A 21,459-nucleotide genomic window follows, 5' to 3' on the forward strand; every position below is an offset into this window, starting at 1 on the left:
GAATCAGATTTTCCTAGTAGCTTCCAGGAAGGGAATAGGTGGATGCAGGGTCAGGAATTTCCTCCTTGAGGCCTGAAGAAGAGACCAAAGTTGGAACTGGTTTAGGAATGTCCTCTTTGAGGCCAAAATCAGACAGGGATCTGCACAGTCCTAGGAGGAAAGAGACAAGAACTTTGAATGTGGGGCAGGTAGATTCCTTCCATGATCTTAGAAGCAGAGATTCAAAATAGGCAAAACTTCTACTAACCCCCCTCCCCCCCCCCCACCTCCATTTCTGAAATTGTAATTTCTTAGGGCTCTTTTTACGAAGGTGCGCTAGCGTTTTTAGCGCACGCACCAGATTAGCATGCGCTATAGTGCAAGCTAGCCAAAAAACTACCGCCTGCTCAAGAGGAGGCGGTAGCGGCCAGCGCTCGCTATTCCTCACGTTAAGACCCTAACACATCTTCGTGAAAGGAGCCCTTAGTTTTATACTTGGCTATTTGATTATATCGATTAGCAAATGAATTATAAACAAAAGTAGTTTTAAAGTTTTACTTAATTCCACATGTTTTTCCAGCTTTATTAGCATGAGAATACCTGCCACTATAATTATTTGGCATTGCAACATCAAACAGCAGAGCTTTTTGAGCCATTTTCTTTTCCAGAAACAAAGAGGTGAAAAAGTTAAAGAATGCAAAAAAGGTGACCGGAACACGGTTTATTTTTAATCATCTTTTAATTTTAATAGAGCTCTTGCAAAGTTTGCGCATGCAAAATAAACTTAAGTATTTTCTAGTTCACGCTTCACAAAATATTTTTGTAGATGGCATTAAAACTTAAACTGCATCTGAGATAACTAGTGCTTTCTGACAGCATGGCAGAATGGCTATTGTGTGTAGATATTGCAACTCATTGCTTAGTTACAAATCCTGATAGAATGGTGTCTATCTTGCAGGGATCTCAAAGTCCCTCCTTGAGGGCCGCAATCCAGTCGGGTTTTCTAGATTTCCCCAATGAATACGCATTGAAAGCAATGCATGCACATAGATCTCATGCATATTAATTGGGGAAATCCTGAAAACCCCACTGGATTGCAGCCCTCAAGGAGGGACTTTGAGATCCCTGACTGTCTCAATTACTGACAAGCAGATGGTGCACAATTGTGATTCAGCAAATTTTGAGTGTGATGAGGAATTCATTTACCCCAAATTGTATATATGATGCCATATGTTGTGCATGTGAATCGGTGCACACAGCTGATTTGCACACACAGTTGTTTCGCAAGACCAATCAGTGCCAATAATTGGCAATTAACATCCATAATTGATGCTAATTGGCAATAATTTGAAGCTATGTACTCATTCTATAAAGTGGTGTGCAACAATTCTAGTGTGCAAATCTGAAAGGGGGACCTAGGCAGATTGTGGGCATTCCAAACGTTGAGCGCACTGATGGGTAAAAAGGTGCGCCTGAATGTTAGTGATACGTAAGCCGCTAAGCTTGATTCTGTATATGGCACGTGCCTTTTGCAGAATCGTGCTAAGCGCCATTCTAGTCAGCAACAGTTTCTTTGGCGCTATATATAGAATTGGACCCTCGGAATAATTTTATAAGGAGCCACCTAGTTTCAGATCCTAAGAATGTGTGTAAATGCCAGTATTGTAATTTAAATATAGTAACTGGGTTGTTATAGCAAAGTAAAGTAATAAGTTTGGTCGAAATACCTCAGCCCCACCACTCCACCGCAATAATAATCTTTTCTAAAGCGAGAGATTTACGTGGTGCTTCATCATTGGTAAATCGTTTTTAGCGCTGTGGTTGTATTTAAATTAGTTTTTATAAGTTTATCAATTCAATAAATAGGAAGTTGTGAAATGCATAAAATTGTATACTTAACGTCTATGCACAGCTAGACCTGGGAGTCCGACCCGACATGTTTCGCACTGATTGTGCTGTCTCAAGGGTCTCCCGAGGAAGCCGCAGTCATCCGACTCACAAGTGTAGTGTCTGTGAAAGACACTACACTTGTGAGTCGGATGACTGCGGCTTCCTCGGGAGACCCTTGAGACAGCACAATCAGTGCGAAACATGTCGGGTCGGACTCCCAGGTCTAGCTGTGCATAGACGTTAAGTATACAATTTTATGCATTTCACAACTTCCTATTTATTGAATTGATAAACTTATAAAAACTAATTTAAATACAACCACAGCGCTAAAAACGATTTACCAATGATGAAGCACCACGTAAATCTCTCGCTTTAGAAAAGATTATTATTGCGGTGGAGTGGTGGGGCTGAGGTATTTCGACCAAACTTATTACTTTACTTTGCTATAACAACCCAGTTACTATATTTATATAAGACTTAACAGAGTGGGTTGGATACAAATCTACATAAACTACTGGTTTCTAGTAAGTATTGTAATTTATGCATATAAGTAGTTTCTCAAAAATACCGACTAGTATGAAGTATGTGTCATGGTACATAATTTCACTATGGGTGTGCATAGGGCTGGAGTTTGGATGGAGTCTGTACTTATGCATGGAAACTATAAAATCCCTTAATTTATACACAAGCATGCAAAAAGTATATACTAACATAATGCTTCATTGTTATCTTTTTCTAAAAATTTTGGAGTTCCACACCCCTCTTCCATTGTCGTTTGTAAATCTGCCTATTTTTGTTAACACATGTGTGAAAATCTTTCTGTTACCTCTTTTTACATTTGTAATTCACTTTGAAACTATGTTATGAGCATTTGCATCAAATTTTAATAAACATGAAACATGGTTGTAACATGATTACAGTCAAATAAAAAACTATGTGATCTCCCATGACCCAAATGTGGGTTTTTGTGATCCCATTTGGGGTACTGACCCACAGTTTATATTTTGGGATGATTGATTTACAGTATGTTACTGATTTGTTGCTTTCCTATGTATCTGGTTTGTTTGCACATGCTTGTTGATTTTATGTAAACTACCTTGCTGGTTTGCTTTGAAAGGTGGCATTATCGAATATTGGAATAAACTAAAACTGAACTACTTTTTACTCTCACTGTGAGACAATTTTCAAAGCAAACATGCATTTATACTTTCACTTTCAAACTTGCTGCAGGCATTTGTATTTTTTGTGCAGGTACCTCCTTCAAGAAAAATCCAGTCTCGGGGGGGGGGGGGGGGGGGCGGGTGGGTGGGAGGGGGTTTCCCCTCTCTGAGTTAAATATACCATGCAGGAATAAGCTCTCTAAAGCAGAAGTAAGCATGCCTGCCATCCTTCTTGCAGCCTCATTGATGGAGAGAAATTTTTAAGTGGCCAATTGCTTTGAACATTATCTTCTTTAAAGGATACTGGCAGTTAGCAGTTCAACTATAGCAAACTTTCAAGAGTGAAGGCAACATTTCCCACGGCAAACAAATTACTTAATGATAAAAGTTGCCAAAGGCAATTTGAGCAGCTGAGAAGTGTGCGTGTGTGATTACAAAAAATTAGAACATTCACAGGATTTTCAGTCAAGAAAAACAGTTGAAATACCAGATGGTACTCTGGAGTGGGAGGCTGAACAAATTTTTCCAATGAGTTTTGTCGTTGGAAGGTTAAACGCCTATACAAGCGAAGAGTTTGCACTCCAGGTGTGGTGTCTTGAGGGATCAGCATGACGTGAGAAGCTGCTACACATAAAGTAAAAAGGCTCTCTGCTTAAAATAGGAAGTAAAACTGCAAACTAGAATGCAAAATCCTGATCAGTTTTTGTGTGTATTCCTTATCTAGTTTGTAACCTTGTTGCAGAGAGCCTACAGTTTTCCTGTTTGATTTTTATGACTGGTTTTGCCTATACTGATCTCCTTTTCGCACATTGAGGATTTAAATGGTGGCATATCTTTGGGACAACTGCTGTATCCAGTTTGTATGGATATATAATATGTAAAAGTATAGCACCCTTTAAAAAGAGGGATGCTGGGGTTGTAAAGGTATTTGTAATTATATTTTTGGAGTATTTTGACTAATTTGTAGAATTATTTTGATAGTTACAAAGCATCTTAATTTATTATGTTTTTAACTGATGTGATTAACACATGCGTTATTAAGATGCTTTCTAATTACTATATTGTATTGATTGTATTTTACAAGTACGCATATTAACCCACTTTGATATGATTTTTTGTTCAAAGATGGTTGAGAAAGACATGGGGAAGCCACTGCTTGCCCTGGATCGGTGGCATGGAATGTTGCTACTCCTTGGGGTATGGCCAGGTACTAGTGACCTGGATTGGCCACCGTGAGAATGGGCTACTGGGCTTGATGGACCATTGGTCTGACCCAGTAAGGCTATTCTTATGTTGTTATTTTATCATAACTTGTACTGAGCATAATAGATTCCTGGAATAATATACCAACATTTAAATCATAGGAATAAATGTATATTTTGGGCTGTGAGGATATTTGGTTCCTTTACATAGTGTGCCCAGTTTCTTGAATAAATGAAAAAAAATGACTGTTTAACTAGAGAGTTGCGTGGGGACAGAAATCAAACTTGTCCCTGTCCATCGCTGCTGGAATCGAATCCATCCCTACCCATCTCCACAAGTAATCTCTTCTATTACCACCAATCCTTATAAATTTCAGAAGTAGTTATTTCATTTAATTATGCTACTAAATTAGGGGGTTGTGGTAGAGATCCGTTTACAAATAAACTCCTGTATAAGACTTTGGTGAGACCTCATTTAGAATATTGTGTACAATTCTGGAGGCCGGACCTTCAAAAAGATATAAAAAGGATGGAGTTGGTCCAGAGGAAGGCTACTAAAATGGTATGTGGTCTTCATCATAAGGCATATGGGGACAGACTTAAAGATCTCAATCTGTATACTTTGGAGGAAAAGCGGGAGAGGGGAGATATGATAGAGACAATTAAATACCTACGTAATGTAAATGCGCATGAGTCAAGTCTCTTTCATTTGAAAGGAAACTCTGCAATGAGAGGGCACAGGATGAAAGAAGTTAAGAAGTGATAGGCTCCAGAGTAATCTAAGGAAATACTTTTTTACAGAAAGGGTGGTAGATGCATGGAACAGTCTTCCAGAAGAGGTGGTGGAGACAGAGACAGTGTCTGAATTCAAAAGGGCCTGGGATAGGCATGTGGGATCTCTCGGAGAGAGAAAGAGATAATGGTTACTGCGGATGGGCAGACTAGATGGGCCATTTGGCCTTTATCTGCCATCATGTTTCTATGTCCATTGGTTCCTCCTACCATGGTCCAGCATGTCTCTCTTCCCTCTCCCCCATCATACAGCATCCTCACTCCCTTCTATCCTGGATCATTCTCTCTTTTTCCCCTCTCCACTCCTGTACAGCATTTCTTCCTCTCTCCTCCACCCTCATGGGCAACATGTCTTCCTCTCTATCTCTCTCACTGTCCACCAATTCTCATTCCCTCCTTTGCTACAAAGGGAATGGGGAAGGAAAGAGAGAGGGATACAGGGTGCATCTCTCCCACCTCCTCTACTGCCACATTCACTTTGCTCCCTCTCTCACCCCCTAGACCATGTGCCTCTTTTGCCCCTGCCCACTAGCCCCATGCCCAACATTTCTCCTTCTATCATACTTCTCCAGCATCATGCCACATCTTTCCCTCTATTGCCTCCCTACCATTTTCAACATTCCCTACCTCTTGCATCCCTTTCAATCTATCTCACTGTTCCCTCTCCACCACCATAACCAACATTTCTCTTTCTCATCATTTTCTTCCCCATGCTTCTCTACCACCACCATGTACAGCAATTCTCTCCCTCCCTATGCCCAACAATTCTCCTTTCTTCCTTTCCCCATGTGCACCATCTCTTTTTCCTTCTCATTCATACCCCCATGCCCAACAAGTCTCCCTTTCTATTCCCTTCTCACCTCAGCATCTCTTTCCCTCCCTCCATCCTAAATTCGTGCTCCTTTCCTCCCTCCCTTCTGTGTCCCAAGTTCCTGCTCCCCTCTCTCCCTTCCGTGTCTAATCATTCACCTTCCCTCCCTTCTGTGTTCCAAGTTCGTGCCCCTCCCCTTCCTTCCAGCCTATGTCCCAAATTCATGCCCTTCCTGTGTCCCAACCTGCTCTCTCACCCTCCTTCCTTTGGCCCAAATTCATGTCCCCTCTCTCCCTTTCTTGTCCCAACGCGCTCCCTTCTGTGTCCCAAGTTCATGCCTCCTCCTTCAGGTGTGTGCCAGAGCCATCCAAGTAGGTCACCTTCTTTCTGCCTTCCAGTCACACTTGCTTCTTTACAAAGCCATGGGCAGTGATTCCTACGTGCTGACCCAGAAGCCTTCCCTTTGACGTAGGCTCTGATGTCAGAGGGAAGGCTTCCGTGTCAGCTGCGGGCAACATGCAGGAATTGCTGCCTGCGGCTTTGTGAAGAAGCAAATGTGGCTGGAAGGCAAGAAGGAGACACTGCTTGGATGAGCGAGGTAACACACCCGCAGGAGCCCTGCAAGAGGTGCCTCCATCCCTGTGGGATCCCTGTGAACCTAGGGGGATCCCCAAAGACCCAGAGGGAATCCTACAGGATCCCCCCAGATTTTGCAGGATTCCTGTTGGCCCCGTTCCCATGCAACTCTCTATTTCTAACCTCAAATTTGGACAAAGAAAACTGGGAATGAAATTACAGTAGTAATTTACACCTTGCCTCTGGTTGTATCATTTAATTATACCACTTCTAATGTGATTCTTTTATCTCTTTTTCTGTAGCACACTTTTTATGTGTTGTAGCACACTTGAGATTTTGTTCAGTCCTTGTTGCAATCAACTTCTCTTTCCCTCTGTGTCTCTGCATATGGTCTTTTCTTACTCAGCTGGACACGGTGGACTTAGTAATATGGTCCCCCATTCCCAAACTAGCTTTTCCACAGAATGGTTCCCCATTCTTTAAATTGATGTATTCATATAAAAAAATACTGCAACCAGCACCATAATAAGTTCCAACTTCTTATGCTGGTGAAATTTAGTGTTCTCTGCCTCCATATGCTGATTGGGGGGTAAATAACGTACTTAACTGGTCTAGCAGAATGAAAGGTGTCTCTGAATATGAAATGAAGGAATCATCCATTTAAAAAGATTTTAATTACATTACTAAGGAGAACCCTGCCATAAATGCATTTTGTATATATGCAAATCTCTTTTATAAGGAATTTCAATTTGAAATGAGAGTGAGTCAAGAAATGTGATTTTTGTCAGCAGTGGGGAAAAAAAATGAATGGACTACCTTATTTAAAAAAAACCATCAGATCTTAAATTCATTTCTCAAATACTGGATACTGATGAGAAGTGGATTACAGGAATCACATCTCTGAGCACAGAAAAAATGTACTTTCTGTGAAAAAATATGGGGGTCCAGTGCATTTCCCAGAACTCTTTCAAATTTCCCACAAAACCCATGGTAAAGTGGTGCCTCGCTACAATTTAAGTGGTAGATTGAAATGTTCTTTGCAGGTGGAAATTCACCAGATAAGTGCTAAATGGCCAATCTAATTGCCTGAGTCATATTTTTCTGATGCACGGGAGGCTGACATCTCTCCAGGTAAAATGTCTGCATCAGTCACTTTTATGCAATACAAAAAAAAAAAGGTACTGGACTCTAATGTTCTATTATGCAAATATGAGTTTCTGAAAATGTGATTATTCAAAGGATGTGGACTCCGTCACTCCTCTTAGCAATGAAAAGAACAAATAGATCAACTACTAACAAATATAAATTTGAACGTGCAAACGACTTCCTGGAAATGCCAGTTTTTCCTAGGATTGATCAAGCTATTAGAACTCTATTCCAGTTCTTTATAATCAGTGTGCCGAGTTATTAATGCTTTGGACTCCTAGACACCTTCCTCTAGCAGGAGAAGAGCACAATAGCATACTGTATCTACCTTTCCTATTAGTAGATTTTACTCTGAAGTTTGAATATGCAGAGCTCTGTTATTTTGTGAGACCTTTTTATCATTTTACATTCAAATCTCAGAATCAAATTGGCCAGTGCAGGCAGAAGCAGGTAAAAACCACCACTCTTGGTCTTACTTGCAGAAAGGAACGTTGAGGGATGTGAAAGAAAGAAAGGATCAGTAGATGAGGAGATTGGACATAGAAGCAAGCGACAGAGACCTCTAAAGGATTGGAGGGGAAGAGCAACATATAAAATTTGCTGGCCAAAAGGAGAAAAATGAATTATATGTGAAAGAGAATCATGAAAGGTAAATGTGTCAACAGACCAAAGAAGGAAGATAATGTAATAAATGATGGCAGAGAAAGACCTACATGTCCCTTCATATCTGTCGTGGAAGGTTGTTGAGATCTTTCTCCATGATTTTTAGAAGTGCAAAAATAATTACATAGCTGATCTGTTCTATGCTTGGTTTTCATCCTCTTGCTTTTACAGGGTAATTATATAACAGGGTGCCTATTATAGGTGCTGATGCTAGGTAAAGTCAGTGGAGGCCTGAGTGTAGGGTGCAGGCTGAGCCAAATTTGCGCAATGGGTGTGGAGGTGGGGGCAAATGTTGTTGCCGCATCATTAGTACAGCTATCTTTGGGGCTTCTGTAGCCATCCAAATAAAGGAGGAGCCCTGAGGTTATGCGATGCCATCTTGGTGAATGGACGTGCTTGAGAGGAGCATCCTGGAGTTTGCCGCTGTTTGCCGTCAACTCCATGAGCTGCACATCCAGTTCATGCTTCTCTACCCTGCACTAAATCCTATATAATAAAAGGCTAGCCGCGCATGCGCACTCCTATTTTCGTGTTCCGTGCGCTGTAGGTCTGTGGCCGAAGGAGTGCACATGCACGCTTATACGTCACCAGCCGTTCGCCTCCACAAGCAGGACCGCAGCCAGCCGCCGATCTCCATTCCTCCTGCACAATGGCACGCCAGGCATGTCCCTGCCTCGGGCTCCTGGGGGCTGACGGTGCGAGCCGCCCAGCCGGTGCTGATGCCCCGCCTACCCGCTTCCGCCCTACACCCGCGCCGCCAGACCCGACAAAACGGCCCTACACTCACAGACCCGCAAGCAGGGTTGCCATGGAAACCCAGCCGGAATAACATGCAGTCGCGCAAGGGTCAGTGAGAGGGGATCAGGAGCTAAAGAGAGATTGAAAAAAAAAAAACAACAGTGGACAAGGAGAGAGAGACACACAGACAGTCACAGAAGGACAGGGGGCTAAAGAGACAGATTGAAAAAATAACAAAACACAGAGGACAAGGAGAGAGAGAGACGCATGCTTGCAGGGAGAAAAAGCTAAGCAGTAATGTTACAGCTTGAGAGTGCAGACTGAGGAAGAAAACAGAGACAGCGCTACACAGGGAAATGGAGGGAGGAAAGAGACAGAAAGAAAAATACAGACAGACAGACAAATTCTAGCACCCGTTAATGTAACGGGCTTAACGACTAGTAAGAACATAAGAATTGCCGCTGCTGGGTCAGACCAGTGGTCCATCGTGCCCAGCAGTCCTTTATATCTTCTTTTTCTATATATTCTTCAATTGAAGCCTGTAATCTTCTCTAGTTTTTCTTACAATTCATTTTGAAAGCATTTAAATAAAGAATTAAAAAAGAAGGTATGATTAATGTTCATAATGACACTTTGAACTTGGTTCATTTTTTCACAAACTTTTTAAAATCAGATTTAATTTTAAAAATTGCATCACATTGCAAATTATGGTGCTAATTTCATAAATGATTTGAGCAGGTAGAACAGTGTTTTCTGTGTTTGAGTAGTTCTTATAAAATTCATTAGGGTATACATATTCAAAAGTAAGTGCATAGAAATTGTTGGAAAAGCAATAGAATTATGTGCACATATATTTCATAACACCTACAAAGAAGTATACAGTGGTACCTCGGTTTACGAGTGCACTGGTTTGCGAGTGTTTTGCAAGACGAGCAAAACATTTGCAAAATCAGTGCCTCGGAAACCGAGCACGGCAATCCGGCACCCCCCCATGCGATCCGGTACCCCCCCCCCTGCCTCGAACCGGCACCCCCCCCCCCCCCGCCACGATCCAAACCCCCCGACACGATTGGGCACCCCCCCTGACATGATCCAACATCCCCCCCTGACATAATTGGGGTCCCCCCCCCGCCGCTTCTTACCCTCATCTGGGCACTCTTGAAGATCGGCCTACTCGTCTGCTGGGCCTTGAGCATCTGAGCATGCTCAAGGCCTGCGAGTTCACGTTCAGAGATTGAGAGGGGACATAATCAAAACATTCATGGTACTGAAGGGAATAGACTTAGTAGATAAAGACAGGTTATTCACCCTCTCCAAGGTAGGGAGAACAAGAGAGAACTATCTAAAATTGAAAGGGGATAGATTCCGTACGAACATAAGGAAGTTCTTCTTCACCCAGAGAGTGGTAGAAAACTGGAACGCTCTTCAGGAGTCTGTCATAGGAGAAAATACCCTCCAGGGATTCAAGATAAAGTTAGACAAGTTCCTGCTGAACCGGAACTTACGCAGGTAGGGCTAGTTTTAAGGCGCTAGTCTTTGACCAGAGGGCTGCCGTGTGACCGGACTGCTGGGCACGACGGACCACTGGTCTGACCCTGCAGTGGCAATTCTTATGTAAGGATATTATAATATGAATATATCTGGAAATGTAGAAATGGTAGCGTTCTCACCATCAACAATACCTGCTACAAAGTCATGCAGAGAAAGAATGGTGTGCTGTTCTCAGCACATATAAAAAGAGCATATGTAACCATAGTAACGAAAAATGCACTCACGTAACGTTGCAACATGTCCCTGTATGCCATAGTTGTCTTTCATGTGTAAACATAGGACATGCGTACGTCATGCGCACATTTCTGACACACATACAGCATTTATATTACGTGCGATTGTTTCACACACTTTTTGTCATGTGTGCAATTGTCTAGCGCTCATTTGTGTTGCATGCATTTGTCTTACGCGTAATTGTGTTGCACACATTTGTCTTGTGCGCGATTGTATGGTCGCAAATGTCTGCACACATTTGTCTTGCGCGTATTTGACTTACCACCTATATTTACTAGAGGGTTGTGTCATATTTTTGTATCTCAACAGTGATTCATCTCCCATTGTTTAAAGAATTATGATCATAGTTTATAGTTTTCCAGAATAGTAAAAGCAGGAGGATACACAAAGATTTTGAGTTAATTAATTTTTTTAAATTACCCTTAGTTAGTTAGTTTGGGGGTCCATTGACGTCTTTTATAGAGTTGTTATAGTTGTCCTTTATCTTTATTTCCCATTGTTTTAATACCCACACATCCAGGGGAGGGGGGATATATCTTTTGTTTGGTAATATTCCCTGATGGAAAATGTTGGATGGGAGAGGGAGTTTTATTTTTGTATTAATACTGATTGATTATAAGTGCTTATTTGATTATTATTATTTGTATGTATATTGTATTGCACTTTTTGTTGGCTTTGAAAACTAAATAAAGATTTTTTTTTAAAAATTACTCTTTACTATTACCAAAAATTTAACCATAAAGTTGGAGTTACCTGACAGGTAAGACCATACAATAATATGCAAATAGTGGACTGGAAGACTGACCTTCTGAATTACTGGGCCAGTCCAAACACCTATTGAATGCTTCATAAATGAACTAATATTTACTAAGATTTGATGTACTGTTTCCTTTATCACTCCAAAGTGGTTCACATTAATTATAAAACACAAATTAAAAATACAGATATCATCCCATCCTTCTAACTCACATCTTATGCTACCTGTCAAACAACATGCAACAAGGATTTTTTTCTTTATTTGTTTTATTTACAGGGATTGCTATTTCACAAGAGAGTTCTGTCATGTTTTATTGAAGGATAATATTAACTTCAGGTCTCTAAAATGTCTTTAAAATGTTTCAAGAATTTGAGTGATCATTTGGTACGTTGTAGGTATATAGAAAGTAATTAAGCTGAAGTGATGGGTTTCATTCCCACTGCATCACCTTTTTTTTTTTTTACTTTGAGCAAGTCATGTAACTCTCTATTTCCCCAGGTACAAAAATAAGTACATTTACATAACATGTAAACCGTTTTGATTGTAACCACAGAAAGGCAGTATATCAAGTCCCATCCCCTTTACCCCCAAATCACAATTTTAGAAATATGTCTTTTTGTGCTCTTTAAAATCTCAGATCTTTCAATACAAGACAAAACGAGATTATTTGCCCATGTTTACGCAGAACTTTCCTATGCACTAAGAATTTTTACTGCAACTTTAAAAACCCCAATTTTATTTCATAAATGGCCAAGGGCTAATGTTGCCTTTTTGTAGGCACAATCTGTGTGCTAGCCAGTTAGCACAGTACAGTAACCCCCACTTCCCACCCCTGACAAACCCCCTGAAAATTATTCAAAAATGAATTAGCACACTCTTATTCCAAAAGTAATGTGAAATGCATTAGTGCATCCCATGTTAGGCTTTCATTTATTTATTCAGTTTTTGCTGTATTAGGTGCATGCTAGCATCTAACGCAGCTTGGTAAAAGCCCTACATGAAATTTGTATCTTCCTGAAAATGGATGGATATATGTTACTCGATCCAACGTTTGAAATTAAGATTCTTTGCAGAAAGCAAGTTGCATTTTTTCCTATATTCTGGATCATAAATAAGGTGTAGCTTCTGCTCATTTTCAAGTTAATAAAGATCATTTGAGCTGTAAACCCATCTTTCTATAGTGCAAAACTAATTAGTGCAAAAAAAGAGAGAATGGACTATTGAAAATAATCTCAGTAAATCTGTTCAGTGTAAGGAGCTTACAATTCTGTTTTATTATCTATTTGCAGGGCAGTTTAAATTGCTGGAGCAGGACCGAGATATTAAGGAGCCAGTGCAGTATTTTAACAGTGTTGAGGAAGTGGCTAAAGCCTTTCCCGAAAGAGTTTACGTCATGGAGGAAATAACATTCAATGTTAAGGTAACCCTTAAGGAACAAATATTTATCATCATTGGAATGATTAAGGGCTCCTTTTGCAAAGCTGCGCTAGGGCCTTAATGCATGGAATAGTGCGTGCTAAATTGCCACGCGCGCTAGCCGCTACCGCCTCCTTTTGAGCAGGCGGTAGATTTTTGGCTAGCGCATGCTAATCCGGTGCATGCGTTAAAAACGCTAGTGCACCTTTGTAAAAGGAGCCCTAAGTGTTTTGTCCTTTCTGGTTCTGTGGCAAAAGCATCATCATTGTGTGTGGGTAGAATGGTCTTTGATCGTTTTGTATACCTGATACTCCTTATGATTTGCAAGCATGAAAAGAATTTGGAGCATTGAACTTCATTGTACCAGGTAATCTTAGAGATTAGTATTTTTTAATTTCTTTATTATTAATAAATTATGTTCCCGTCCAATTTCTAGAGCCCAGACAGTGTGTAGCTTACTTCAGACTCTTGTCACTTCCATTCCCCCTCTCCCCCCAGAAATACTGTTGGGCTGAATTAGACAGCAACACTCTCACATCTGCATAAAAGTGCCTTAGGTTGGCTTGGGGTCGCTGCAGTATTTGCCACTGTCTCTTGGGCCTCCTTTCACAGCTGCGAGTTGAGTGGCATAGGATGAATTCTATATATTGCGCCTAAAAAAAACGGTGCCAGTAACCTCCACTTAAGTGTTATTCTATAAACAGTGCTTAATGCAGTTTATAGAATAGTGCTTATTCTCAGGAGCTACACATAACTTTACGCGTGTCCATTTGCAACAATAGAAACGTGATGGAAATCCTCATACATTATTCTATAGATATGCATGTAAAATTGAGGAACGCCCCTGATCCACCTATGACCCTCCTGTTGCTTCACCCCCTTTTGGCATCGTGTGTAAAATTTGGGCACTTATCCTGCGCATAGATATAAATTAAGTCCAATAAAGAGTGATAATTCTGGATAAGCCAATTATCAGTGCTAATTGGCTCATTATTCAATTAAGTTGCATGATCAAATTGGATGTGTGACCAAATTTGCAAGCACAACTCAAAGCACCATATATAGAATCTGGGGGATAATGTCAGTTGATTTATGGCGCCTTACTCCTGCTACTTTTGGGATCATGGCCATCATCTCTCTTTTTCTCTGGTATCAGAAATCAAGATTCCCAAACAGCTTTTCTTGCTACACTAGCTGTTGCCTCACTGCTGGTGGGTCTGGTTCCAGTCACCATTTTAGGCCCCCCTTTTTCATGCAGTTATATTAACTTTTAGTATGTGCTAAATGTAGTGTTAAACAGCTAATCTGGAAAATGCCATTTTGGAACAGAGGACTAGATTCACAAAGTAAACCGGTCGTGTACCGATTGGTTTGCAACCCCTTTATGATCAAATTTCCCTCCAACTAGAGAATGACACGGTGGCGGTTTACCCGCGGCCACCGCATTTTAGCCGCGGGTCACCGCCGAAAACGGGGAAGAAAACTAGCAGTCGCTGCGGCGACGGGGACAAGGCCATTCACCGCCCGCGGGGCGGTGAATGGGTCTTGTCCCCGCAGTGAGGCATGAAGGATCGCGCGGTCCCCGCAGCTCACACCCGCCTGCCCAATCGATTCTAGTGTTTAGCCAGCTCTCTCCCTTCTCCTCACCTTAGTTTGTAGATTTTCTTTTTCGGCGACCCGCACGCTATCAAAGAGCCGCTGCTGCTCAGTTTCGATCTTCTGCTCTGACGCAACCGGAAACAGGAAGTTGCAGCAGAGCAGAAGATTGAACACTGAGCAGCCGCGCGTGTGCGGCTCTTTGGGAAAGCGTGCAGGTCGCTGAAAAAGAAAGCCTGCAAATTAAGGTGAGGAGAAGGGAGAGAACTGGCTAAACACTAGGATCGATTGGGCAGGCGGGTGGGGGCTGCGAGGACCGTGCGATCACCCGTGTTCCCAGCTCAGACTGTAAGGAGGGAGTGAAAGGGAAAAGGATTCTGGGCCAAGGTGATGAAAACGGAAAGAAAAACCCACAGCAGGAAAGAAAGGGAAGGACAGGCAGGTGAGCCAGATGCTAGAAGCAGGGGGGGGAAGAAAGAGGGAAAAAAGCTAGATGGGGTTGAAAAGAAGAGACACACTGGTATGGAAGAGGAAGATAGGGGAAATCTGGACACAGGAAGGTAACAGAAAGAGGGGAAATTATGTGCATGGGGCATAGGGACAGAGACAAAAAGGGGACATGCCATGGGGATGGTATATGGACACGGGGGGGGCAATGGCAGATACATAGGGGAGATATTAGAAAAGTATATAAAATCGTACCCATTTGAGGCTTTTATGTATGCAGCGGTGATGGTGACGGGGCGGTGAATGGGGTTGCAGTGGCGGTGACAGGGCGGTGAATGGGGTGGCAGTGGCGGTGACGGGGCGGTGAAGGGAATGACGGTGACGGGGCGGTGCAGAGGATGGTGAGACGGGGACGGGGCGGTGACGGGGACCAATTTTTTCACCGTGTCATTCTCTACCTCCAACCCCATTCACTAACTTCTCCAGCGATCTGCTTCGAATCCATGCATGCAAATGAGGAGAAACGCATGCGAATTGGACAGCAACGCGATTCATCAACCAAAAATTTAAAACCGACTGGGCTGGCCGATCAACTGAAGAAGCGACTGCTGGAGACCAGACGAAAAAGTCTTTCTGACTCTCCAGCTCCATAGAAGCCCTGCTCTGCCCTGATCTATCTGCCTGCTCGCCCCGATCTTCCAGCCCTGCTCTGTACATGTCTCCTGCCTGCTCGCCCCTATCTTCCAGTCCTGCTCTGCCCTGTGTCTATTGCCTGCTTGCCCCGATCTTCCAGCCCTGCTCTGCCCTGTATCTCCTGCCTGCTCGCCCTGATCTTCCAGCTCTGCTCTGCCCCGAAAACAAAAGGTGCGGCTCCTGTCCCTGCTCTGCTCTCTGCCCTGAGCTCCTACTCTCTGCCACCTTCCTTGCAGTGTGAGCCCATGGGTTTAAAGCGGGGCTGCACACCGCAGTGCAGCCCCGCTTTAAACCCGCAGGCTCGCACTGCAGGGAAGGCGGCAGAGAGTAGGAGAGTCTGGGTAGCAAGATTGGCTGGAAGGGGAGAGCAGGAGAGCCAGCCTGCGCAAAGGAAGAAGCTGCCGCCGCCGGGGATAACAGAAGGAGAGTCAAGCCCAACCCCCCCCCAAAAAAAAAACCCAGTAAAAAAAACAAACAAACAGACAGACACAAAACGCATGCGCAGACACTCTGCAAGGAAAGCAGATGGTCTGCGCATGCTTGGGGATCGCACACCAGCATATTTTTCTTTTGTGAATTTGTCGGACCTGCCCGGATCGGGCCGGATAGGGTCGTGCTGGTTAGTGAATCTGGTCCAGAGAATAGATAAGGATAGTGGCATCTTACATGTAATGTGGAGATTATTACTCATTAACTGCTAATGTGAAAAATACAAAGCAGTTAACACCTCTTCAGGAGGTGTTGATGGCCACATTATCCATTATTTGCTATGCCATTAATTAGCAGTAGCAACCCATTCTTTGCAAAAATGCTGGGGTCATTCCCTGGACAGACTGCCTGAGTCAGTAGTACATCAAGCTCCATCTCTGGTAGTATTCAAATCCAGGCTAAAAGCCCACTTTTTTGAGGTTGCTTTTAACTCCTAACCCCCCACTCGCTTGTAAAGCACTTCCTGAGCCCCTAGTTGTCCTGTTTGTCTATTTGATTAGATTGTAAGCTCTACTGAGCAGGGACTGTCTCATGAACATTTTAATGTACAGTGCTGCGTATGTCTAGTAGCGCTATAGAAATAAGTAGTAGTAAATGAGCACTATGGAGCTCATTTAAAAAAAAAAGTTAAAAAAGTGGATAAAGGGGTTCATGGATGTTTTTCTTGCCAAACCCTTCCCAGTTCATTTTTTTCAAAACTTATAGACAGATATCTGTGCTGTCAATCAGTAGCTCACCTAAATCTCAAGAGGACCTGTTAGAGAAATGGTGTGAGCAGGGCTAGGGCAGGCTTATAACTCAGACGTTTTTCTGCTATAATTAGATATTTAAGAATACATCCAGGATGTCTGGGACTAGACCTGTTTTAATAACAAATAAGTGCCAAAAAGGAATCCAAACTGTCCAGATGATCACTGGAGGGATGCAAACGTGACCCCCCTCCCACTCCCCAAAGATACAAATGAAACAGTACATACCAGCCTGTATGATAGCTTCAGATGTTATGGCCAGTCCTAGTAGAGCAGCCAGCAGGTTCCTCGATTAGCCTAGTGGGCGGTGTAGTCAACCATAGAGATGGGGAATCAGACCCATATACCACTCTAACTCCTAAAATTATGGTGGAATATATGAGCATTCCAAAATCCACCCAAAACCTACTGTATCTACATATAGGTGGCACCTGCAGGCATAAGGGCTATTGTTGTGGAGTACAGTTTGTTATAGTAGGATTTGGGTGGGATTTGGAGGGTTCACCACAAGGGGGGTATGGTGAGATGCATACCTGGGACTTTTTATGGGAAGTTTACAGCAGTGCCTCCTAAGGTGCCCCACTGCTCTTCTGGGATGTCTGTGTAGCCAGTCTGTTACAAATGCTAGTCTCTCCTACAATCTCCATGACTTATTCTGGCTTGGACATGTGTTTTTTGAAAATGGTGGAAAAAGATAGACCCACAGGCCTGGATTCTGTATAGGGCGTCCTATTCAGAATCGGGCCTACACCCGCCCAAAGTAAACCCAATTCTGTAACTGACGTCCATGTTACAGACGCCAGTTACAGAATCAGGTTTGTTTAGACACGGCCACTATACTTAATCGCGGCAAGGGATCTCCCTACCGTGATTAGTATAGCAGCCGTGGCTACAGCCGCCAGTCTCCCCTCCCCAACCCACCCCCCCAGATGATCGCGGCAGGAGGGTACCCAACTCCTCCTGCTGGACCCCCCCAATGACCCCCCAAACAAAATGCCCCAATCCCCCCGGACCCCTCACTGGCAGCCCTAAAGTTCGCCGGCAGGAGGGTGTCCAACCCCTCCTGCCAGACCCCCCCCCTTGGGCTTACCTGCAAGTTGGTTGGACAGGTCCTCGCACTGTCCAGCCAGTAGGCCCGCCTCCGTCCAAATGAGGTGGGCCCGCCCTGCCCTTCCCCTGCCCAACCCACAGGATCCTAGGGCCTGATTGGCCCAAGCGCCTAAGGCCCCTCATATAGCGGGCTTCAGAGAGTCCTGCCAGCTCAGCTGTTTGGGGGGAAAATATGCCTGCCATGATTAGCTGAGCCAGATGCGGCAGAGGACCTCCCAACACGCAACCCCAAAATCAGCAGGAGGGATGCCCACTCCCTCCTGCTGCCAGCCCCCCAAACCCCTGACACCCCTCTCCCATCTGAGATTGGCAGGAGGGATGCCCACTCCCTCCTGCCAGCGGCTCCTTCGATCTCCCAACCCCCCCCCATGGTGGATTGGCAGGAGGGATGCCCACTCCCTCCTGCTGCTGACCCCTTTGATTCCCAAACATCCCCAACTGCTGACACCTCCTGAACCCCTAAACACCCCACCCAGACTCCCCCTAAACCCCAACACATTGCTGGCTCCGTTTTTTTCCTCTGTTTTTAATTTTTTTAAGAATTGTAATTTTTCCCACTCTTCCCTTCTGTTCTATTCCTTCCCCCCCCTTAGTAAGTCTGTTTTCGTATTGTTCTTTGTTTATTTTAACTGTACAATGCTTTGAAATGTTACGTTACGTGTTTTATCAAATTTTTAATAAACTATAACTATAATAAACTTGAGATCTTAACAAGCTATTGAAGTGGTGTACATTCAGGTACAGTAGGTACTTTTGCTGTTCCTGGAGGGCTTAAAGTTATAAAATAAAAAAGTTAAAGTGAGATTTGAACCGGGGTCCCTTGCTTTTAAGTTCATTGTGGCCATTTTTCTCAAAATGATGCTAGATAGATGTTCCTGCCTTTGGGGGGGGGGGGGAGTTGCCTTTCATAAATTGGCTTATATTTTGGAAATGGCTATGTTTGTCATGTTATATTTTACCAGGTTTTATTATGCATGTAAACCATTCTGATCTCTCCTGGGAGGATGAGATATAAAACCAAATAAATAAATATTCATTTAGGAAGTTCTCAGCACAGACATCCCATCTCATAGCTATTTTCAAACACAGAATCTGAACATTTTTTTGTTTGAAACTGGCTGTGAGACAGACATTTTTTTAACATTATGAGCAGGACATCCCAATTCTGACAGACAAATTTTCAAATATGCTCCTTTGTGTAATTTAATATATACTGTATGTATTTATTTTATTTTATTTATTTATTTAGATTTATATCCCGTTCTCCCAGTAGCTCAGAACGGTCTACAAGTAAACATACACAGTAGAAGTAATTAGGCAAATAAGATGTACAATAGGTTTAGGTGCTTGGACATACAAAATTGTGCAGTATTTATCAGGGTACAAACAATTTTTCAGAGTACAGACAATTTATCAGAGTACAGACTAAGAGAGGACTATACTGAAATTTAGGAGAAGTTAAATAGGGGAGAGAAGAGTGAGGTGGGGTTTAAGGGGGGGTGTAGACTGAGGGAGATCTTTAGTTGAAGAGGAGGGTCTTTACCATTTTACGGAATGTCAATAAAGAGTTCTGTTGCCTGAGTTGGGGGGGGAGTTTATTCCAGAGATGTGGGATGAAGTGGCTGTAGGATCGTTTGTGGGCAGTTTCTGAGAGGAGGGACCTTCCAGGGGGAATGCATAGGCGTATTTCCGATTTTGAGCGGAGGGAGCGAGTGGGGGTGTAGATGGGAAGCTTAGATTTTATGTAGGAGGGGGTGGTGGCATAAATTCTCTTGTGGGCTACTGCTAGGGCCTTGAAAGCACAGCGCTGGCTAATTGGGAGCCAGTGTTCAGCGCGGAGTGCTGGGGAGACGGGATCATGGTAGTTGAGGTTGTGTAGGAGGCGGATAGCTGCATTTTGGACACGTTGGAGGCGTTTGAGATTATTTTTGGTTAGTCCATTAAATAGGGAGTTACAGTAATCCATTCTGGAGAGGACATATGCGTAGAGGAGTTGGGCGAGGTCAGGTGTGGAGATGTAGGGTTTGATCCTTTTCAGTTGGCGGAGGTAGTAGAAGGAGGTGGAGATTACTTGGGATATGTGGGCAGATAGGGATAAGTGTCCATCTAAAGTTACTCCTAGGCTGCGTACCTGATCTGTTGCCGTTAGTAGAGTGGAGTCCCATGCTAGGGTAGGACGTGTGAATTTGGTGCTTTTTTTCCTGATCCATAAGAGTTCTGTTTTAGTGGCGTTTAGTTGAAGTTTGTTGTTTGACATCCAAGTTTTCATATCAGAGAGGCAATGTTGGAGGTTAGTAATTTGGGACGATCGGTTCTCGCCTAGTGGGAGGAGCAGCTGGATGTCATCTGCATAAGAGTGGATTTTAATGCTATATTTCTGCGCTATATCAATGACAGGTCTGATGTAGAGGTTGAATAGGAGGGGGGATAGAAGGGCGCCTTGAGGAACACCATATTTGATAGGCTTGGGGCGAGATTTGTGTGTTCCTAGTAGGACAGTCTGGGTCCTTTGATGGAGGAAGGAGGTGATCCATTGGAGGGCTGTGTCCTTGATTCCGAGGTCATAGAGTCTGGATGTGAGGAGGTGGTGGTCGACTGTGTCAAAGGCAGCGCTGAGGTCAAGTAGGACTAGTAGGGCATCACTGCCTTTGTCGAGTATTGCCCAGCTATCATCAATGATGTCAAGGAGTACTGACTCTGTGCTGTGGCCTTTTCGGAAGCCGGACTGGACAGGGGATAGAGCAGCTTGTTCTTCAATGAAGGGGTGAAGTCGGTGGAGCACAATTCGTTCAAGGAGTTTGGAGACAAATGGGAGGTTGGAGACTGGGCGATGTAGTTTTGTCTCTTAATCAAATTATGTTCCTGAAAACGCCTACTTTTTTGAAGTTTGAAATCTCCTCATGTATGCTTTTAGCCAGTAAAAATTCAGTTGAATGGAATCAGTTATCCTATCCACATAATAAATACATAACTTTCAATTTTACTCATCTAGATCCCAAATTGGGGATACATTAATGTTCTCTTAACTTTCAAACAAAAACCTTCTTTCTCTCCTGCTCTCCATCCCAGTATACTCTACCTCTAGTCTAGACCTCACCCTCCCATGGTTCAGCAGCTTCCCTACTGTAGCTGTCACCTGCCCAAATAGGTCAACACAGTTCTTGCCTCCTAGCCTGGATGAACCGATGATATCCTTGTATTCATCCCATAAGGCCAATATTGACATATGGAAATTTCCATGGAGACTTGACAGTTTACACAAATTACTGGAATCTCTGGACCATACTCTCAGGTATAGTTAAAAACCAGATTTGTGTATCAAGCCTAATACCATAGCCACCTTTTAAAAAAAAAAATCTGTATTAGATCAGCATTTTAAACGTTTCTTTACCACTTGATGTAAGTTCGTAATGGTTGATAGGTGCAATAATTCTCTGATAGTTTCCTTGATCAGATTGCA

General features: G+C 43.1%; 1 protein-coding gene across 1 annotated transcript in view; it reads left to right on the forward strand.

Moving 5' to 3' along the window:
- Nucleotides 1-21,459, forward strand: part of GAREM1 (GRB2 associated regulator of MAPK1 subtype 1) — a 253,781-nt gene that overhangs the window by 163,425 nt on the left and 68,897 nt on the right. Inside the window, exon 3 of the mRNA XM_033934645.1 lies at nt 12,789-12,919. Coding sequence (XP_033790536.1) covers nt 12,789-12,919 — 131 coding nt within the window. The remainder of the gene's footprint in view (nt 1-12,788; nt 12,920-21,459) is intronic.

Source organism: Geotrypetes seraphini, chromosome 2 (genome assembly GCF_902459505.1).
Source record: "Geotrypetes seraphini chromosome 2, aGeoSer1.1, whole genome shotgun sequence".
Lineage (NCBI taxonomy): Eukaryota > Metazoa > Chordata > Amphibia > Gymnophiona > Dermophiidae > Geotrypetes > Geotrypetes seraphini.